Source organism: Pocillopora verrucosa, chromosome 5, assembly GCF_036669915.1.
Source record: "Pocillopora verrucosa isolate sample1 chromosome 5, ASM3666991v2, whole genome shotgun sequence".
Classification (NCBI taxonomy): Eukaryota; Metazoa; Cnidaria; class Anthozoa; order Scleractinia; family Pocilloporidae; genus Pocillopora; species Pocillopora verrucosa.
The window spans coordinates 2,963,966-2,969,637 of record NC_089316.1 but is presented as its reverse complement, the minus strand read 5'-3'; the positions used below and the strand labels follow the sequence as shown (position 1 = coordinate 2,969,637).

At 39.6% G+C, this 5,672-nt stretch overlaps 1 protein-coding gene across 1 annotated transcript; it reads right to left on the bottom strand.

Moving 5' to 3' along the window:
- Window positions 1–3,720: 3,720 nt before the first annotated feature.
- Window positions 3,721–4,811, bottom strand: LOC131796341 (P2X purinoceptor 7-like). The gene is made up of 3 exons (XM_066167459.1): window positions 4,308–4,811; window positions 3,992–4,118; window positions 3,721–3,910 (listed from the first exon to the last, which is right to left on the bottom strand). The coding sequence occupies exons 1-3, from the start codon at window positions 4,534–4,536 to the stop codon at window positions 3,742–3,744; spliced, it is 525 nt and encodes a 174-aa protein (XP_066023556.1). The 5' UTR covers window positions 4,537–4,811; the 3' UTR covers window positions 3,721–3,741.
- Between the last annotated feature and the right edge of the window lie 861 nt (window positions 4,812–5,672).

Here is a 5,672-nt window from a genome sequence, read left to right as displayed (position 1 = left end):
CCTCGATGTTTTCGGAATAGGGTCTCCACTTTAATTTTTCTTACATACTGGTAATTTAAGATATTTCATCTTCCATTCTGTTTCTCATTTTTTGTTATTTACCTTTTTTAACATTAGTTTGCAACGCGTTTGTAGTCTGGATTTTGCAATGGCATGTACGATAACGCACGCTGTTAACAATGTCGCAAGAAGTCCAAAACGAAATAAAATTTTGAAATTCGTGTTGAACTTTGGTTTATAAGTTTTCTATAATGGGTTAAATTCTTGGCTTACGCAAGAAAGGATGTACAAATACGGAAGCCCGAGTTGTTTGAGTTTATTCTTCTATCCGTTCTTGGCGGTTGAGTAGCCCTCGTTGCTATATTTACTTCGATTACTTTCGAGCTAAAAAATGGTATACTGCGCGGCGTTCGATTGTAACAACGACTCGAGGTACACAACTGGTATATCCTACCATTGCTTTCCGAGGGATGAAGCTCTACGATCACAGTGGCTGGCAAAGATCTCACGAGCGGATCTGGTCGTTTCGAAAAACTCCAGGCTGTGCTCAGAACATTTTACACCTGACTGCTACGAACGAGACTTGAAAGCAGAAATTCTTGGTTTGAAACCCAGATCTACGCTAAAACCAGGTGCAATACCCACGGTTTTTTCGCATCGGAGACCATCAAAAAGACCTCGACTTTCATCGGAGAAACGTTCAGAAGAGAAAGTCAGAAAAGAAGTAAGTGAATCGCGAATTACTCTCTTGTATCTGGGTTGGGTTGTTGCAAAGCTTGGGTTGTTGCAAACTCTTGAAGCTGCTCATCATTTATGCATGATTGATACAAAAAAAAAAATTGAAAGGTGAATGCAGTTTGAGGGCAATAACAATTTATATCTTAAGGGATATCACCCGAATAGGTTCCATTGAGAAACATTAAATTTTCACAGAAAAGTATTTCTTCTCCTTAAGCAAAACAATATCCTGCCATGGAATTCCTTCTAGTTTCATGTTTTTTTTTTCTGAGTCATCTTTGTACTTCATCTCTCCTGAAAATGTTTGGCCAGTAGGTAAACAAAATTAAATTGTTTCAGAATAAAGTGATTATTCTTTAATTCTAGGAACATTATACCTGTCCCTTGTTAACTAGCAGGTGAATAAAATTAGTACAAATAGACTATATGTAAGTTGTGGATATTATTCTTTAAATAATGAATTCTTTTAACCTTCTTTACCTCTATGTGAATAAAAACTTAATACAACTGGAAATTCTAAGTTAAAACCAGTGCAGGCTTTCAACCAAAGGAGGGCAGGGTCAGGTGTTATATTTTCCAAGAAAATCCCATTGAATCATTGTGTAACCATATGGTAGCATAGTTTATCCCTCATACCCACATTTTTCATTCTCTCAAAGGGTCACTAACCCATACCATAACAGAGTTAATATTTTTTCTGTTATAGTATATAGCCTCTATCACTGCACAACCTAGTTGTGGAATTGAAGAACATGCAGCTTCAGCTTTAGAACAGCCTGCACCTGTTGATGTAGTGAATTGTGGAGCAAGTACATCAACCTCAGACAGCCCATCATATCCATTCCCACATGATTTAGGGCCTAAAAGCACGTTGGTTGAGTCACAAGCAGTGCAGGTGAATTTGCCAAACAAGGGTGTGGATTTTGGGATCCAAGTCAATCTTCGTGGTCTTCATTTAATGATGAAATCTACTGACACCCAAGTCGAGGTTGATGTTTCAGAAAGCAGCACCCAGACTGAAGAGGTATTCCTTCCTGAAATTGAAGATAACAAGGGAGAAGCAAGTGAAGCTGCTGCTTCCCCAGAAGTCTCTCCAAGAAAAGATGGCATCTACCTTCCCACAAAACAGGAAGATTCAGATGATTCGAACTTGTCAGGATCAGACAACGAACACCAAGGGGAAACAAAATGCGAAAAGCCACAGGATGATACCAAATACATTGTATTTAAACAAGAGCTATTTAAATTGTTTAAGTACTGTCCTGAGTGTGGTGCAGTTGTGATTAAGAGGAACCAATCCACACAAGGAAGCCAACTATTTGTCACCCTAGAATGTATGAATAATCATAAGTACTCCTGGCAAAGCCAGCCAATGCTTGAGGGGATGGCAGCTGGAAATTTGTTGCTGTCATCATCTATTTTGCTCAGTGGCTCTACCTTTACAAAAGTAGCATCTTTGGCAGATATCTTAAATTTGAAAATTTTCAGTGAGAAAACATTTTATAATATTCAAAACAAGTACTTATTACCCGTAATCAATGAGTTCTGGCTTAAAGAACAAAATTCCACTTTTTCTGAGGTAGGGGGGCGAGATCTGTGGCTTTCAGGGGATGGGCGTTGTGACAGTCCTGGCCATAATGCAAAATATGGGACATATACCATGATTGATCAGAAAACTGATAAGATTGTTGACTTCAAGGTTGTTCAGGTCAGTGAAGTAAATAATAGCAATGCCATGGAAAGAGAGGGTTTTAAACGCTGTATGGAAAACATCTATGAAAAAGGGGGGAAAATTATGGTTGTTGCAACTGACCGTCATGTGGGCATTAGGGCTGACATGAAAAGAAATTTCCCTGAAGTTGATCATCAATTTGATGTGTGGCACCTTTCCAAGAGTATAACTAAAAAGTTAACTGAAAAAGCAAAGAAGAGAGAATGTGCTGATCTCTCTCTCTGGATCAGATCCATCTCAAACCACCTTTGGTGGTGTGCCAAAACATGTGGGGGAGACAAGGAGATGTTGAGAGAGAAGTGGATATCCATTGTCTATCACACTGCCAATATCCACTCCTGGGATTCAGCTGACCTGTATGAGGAATGTGCCCACCAACCAATCCCTCCAGCTATCGCAAGAACTAAAAGGTGGCTTAGGCCTGGCTCCTCTGCTCATAATGCATTGAAGGAGGTTGTATTCGATAAAAATCTGTTGAAGGACATTCAGCAACTAACACTAAGTTGTCATACTGGCAATTTAGAGGTGTACCATAGTGTGCAGACCAAATATGCACCCAAACGGCAGCACTTCTCTTATAATGGCATGGTTGCTCGAACTCAGTTGGCAGCCCTAGACCATAATGCCAACACTGGTAGACAACAAGCCACTGTATCCAGGGGTGCCAACCAAGGGGAGCTGCAATATAAGGTGGTGTTTCCGAAAAATACAAAAGAATGGGTGGCGAAGCCCATATTTGAGAAGACAACCAATTATCATCTCAAGCCAATGCTTAATGCCATTGTAGAGAGAAAATGCTTAAAACCACAAGAGAGGAGTGCAACAGTCACAGCACCACACATTCCTGTAAACATTGCCAGCAAACCCCGCCCTCCTAAAGCAGATGTCATTGCTAATCATACTTCGAGATTTTTGAATAATTAAATACAACAACTTTGTCAATAACACAATCAAATGAAAATAAAAGCAATCATCGTAGCAAAAAGCAATCAAAGTTAGGTTTGAGGTTTATTTCATTCAGGCCACGCAGCTATCCCTGGCAATGTGGATAATTTAATAACTGCAGTAGGGATGACATTCGTTTGGCTCTGCATGGCTTTTGACTGAATCACTATGCAGAAATGTGTTAGTAATTCATATCCTCGATAAGTAATTGTATATTTCACGCAAATTTTAGAAAGAAACCGTAACATAAGGAAAGAAGAGCCTCTGGTGTTATACACGCAAAGGATATGTTACTAATCATTATTAAAGGACATTACGGATAAAGTTCAAAGTTCCAGATCTGCTTCTCGAAACCCCACGTAATTACCACTCTCTTCTGGAAATGTTTTACGTATGGCCGTGACGACGCATGCTGGCACGATTCTCCGCCGGTTTTTTCCTAATACCCCATGTGCCCACCAAGTAAGTTGTCTGTAGGCTGCCAAACGCCAAGTTCTAGAGAACAAGAGGATATAAAGTCACAAAAGCGATTGACTTAATTACGCGTACAAAATAAGAAAGAAAAAGACAGTTTACCTGTTGACGATAGGGTCGGGAATTGGATTGAGCCGCGCATTGTGGATAGCAACCAATGCCGTGCTCAAAACATCCGTGTCCAGGCACACAATACCAAATTTCGGATGTTCTGTTATACATCTAACACCTATCAAGAAGAAAAAAGTCTTAACATTTTATTTCCCTCACTGTTTCAATAATTTTCATCCATCAGACCTTGTAATTGCAATTACAACTAAGATCGAGTTTGCAATTGTCCACCTTTTGTCACTCTTAGCAGAGAAGCGGTCGGTTCAAACAAAATACTCGTGAGAATAATCACATAATAAGTACAAACCTGAATTGTCGAACTTTTGATTAAGCTCCTCTAGTTCTTGGCAGCAGTAACATTCATTTGCCACCGGCATAAGCGCACAAGCGCCGCACAAACACCATTCGGTGTTTCCCATCCTCGAAGTATTGTCTTCTTCGTGGGCTTCTACCTCCTGTCCTACACTCTCTTCCTGAGGTGGTTCTTCTCCAGGCTGATATACTGGTTCGAACTGAAATGATTCTATTCCGCTCATAACGAAGGGTCGACGAAGACGCAATTTGTATTAAAACTTAGCTGAACGATAACACGTTCTAAAGTGATCCCCATAACATACGTCACAGGCTCATTTGGAAGACCGCTGATTTAAAATTGGTGCCCACGGTTTGAAAGCCGAAACAGCGCGAAAATACAAACTTTAAAGAAATATTTCTCCAAGGTAAGACACATTTAGCACAAATAACGCTTGAAATCGAGAATTTCGTCACTTTGGCTATCGAAAGAAATTAACTCAATTTTTGGCTTCAGTTCTCCTTTAAATTTGGCGCTGCGTGAATAAGATTTTCTTCCTGAAGTGCGCAGAAAGGCTCATATTCTCCTTCCTCTAGCGTGTGATTTAAACCTGGTAATAACGTCCGAGACCTCGCGCGTCGTTAATTCATGTAGTTTCATGGATATCATTCTCTTTCCGTATTTTAATTCGACAAAAGGAGTTAAAAAAACAATGGTGAGTGGAAATAGTCGCATACGCTCGTCAATTTTTCCCATTTGACTTGACTGTTCAATCCGAGTATATTTAGATTTCGCCCTTCGTAAGCACGGAAAACTGAATAATCTCCTACCACAATTTTTTTTGTGCTTACACAAGCCGACATCCTGAATTGATACCTATATTGATTTGTGTGAGAACAGGGGGTGAGATTCTTTTCGCGTAGTCATGTTCTGCTAGTTTTTTTTTTTTTTTTTTCAACAGGTTAATTGTATTCAACAACGTCACTGACGTCTGATTCCTCCACCAAATTATTGGGCAATCAAATTCCGCGGTACGGAAGTTATGCTATTTTCCTAGTATGCATAAAGCGCGGCGCAATCGCCTCCCATAATTTGCTCTCGCGCTATATTGAAAACAAACATAAAGTCATAACGTCCGCATTCTGCAAAGGGAATATTTGGGAAAACTGTTGATAGCTTTATAATTTTTGATGAAGACCGTTAGAATCCGTCGTAAAACTATGTTAGTTCAAGCAAGACCTATTTTTTTTTTCTCCGAAAGAGAATATGAAACAAAACAAAAAAAACATTCGCAACTTCTCCATTGTGAGACTTGCGAGTAAAAATATCACACCCTCGTCTTGCGGCGCGTTTGATTGAAAACGAGAATAACTCAAAATA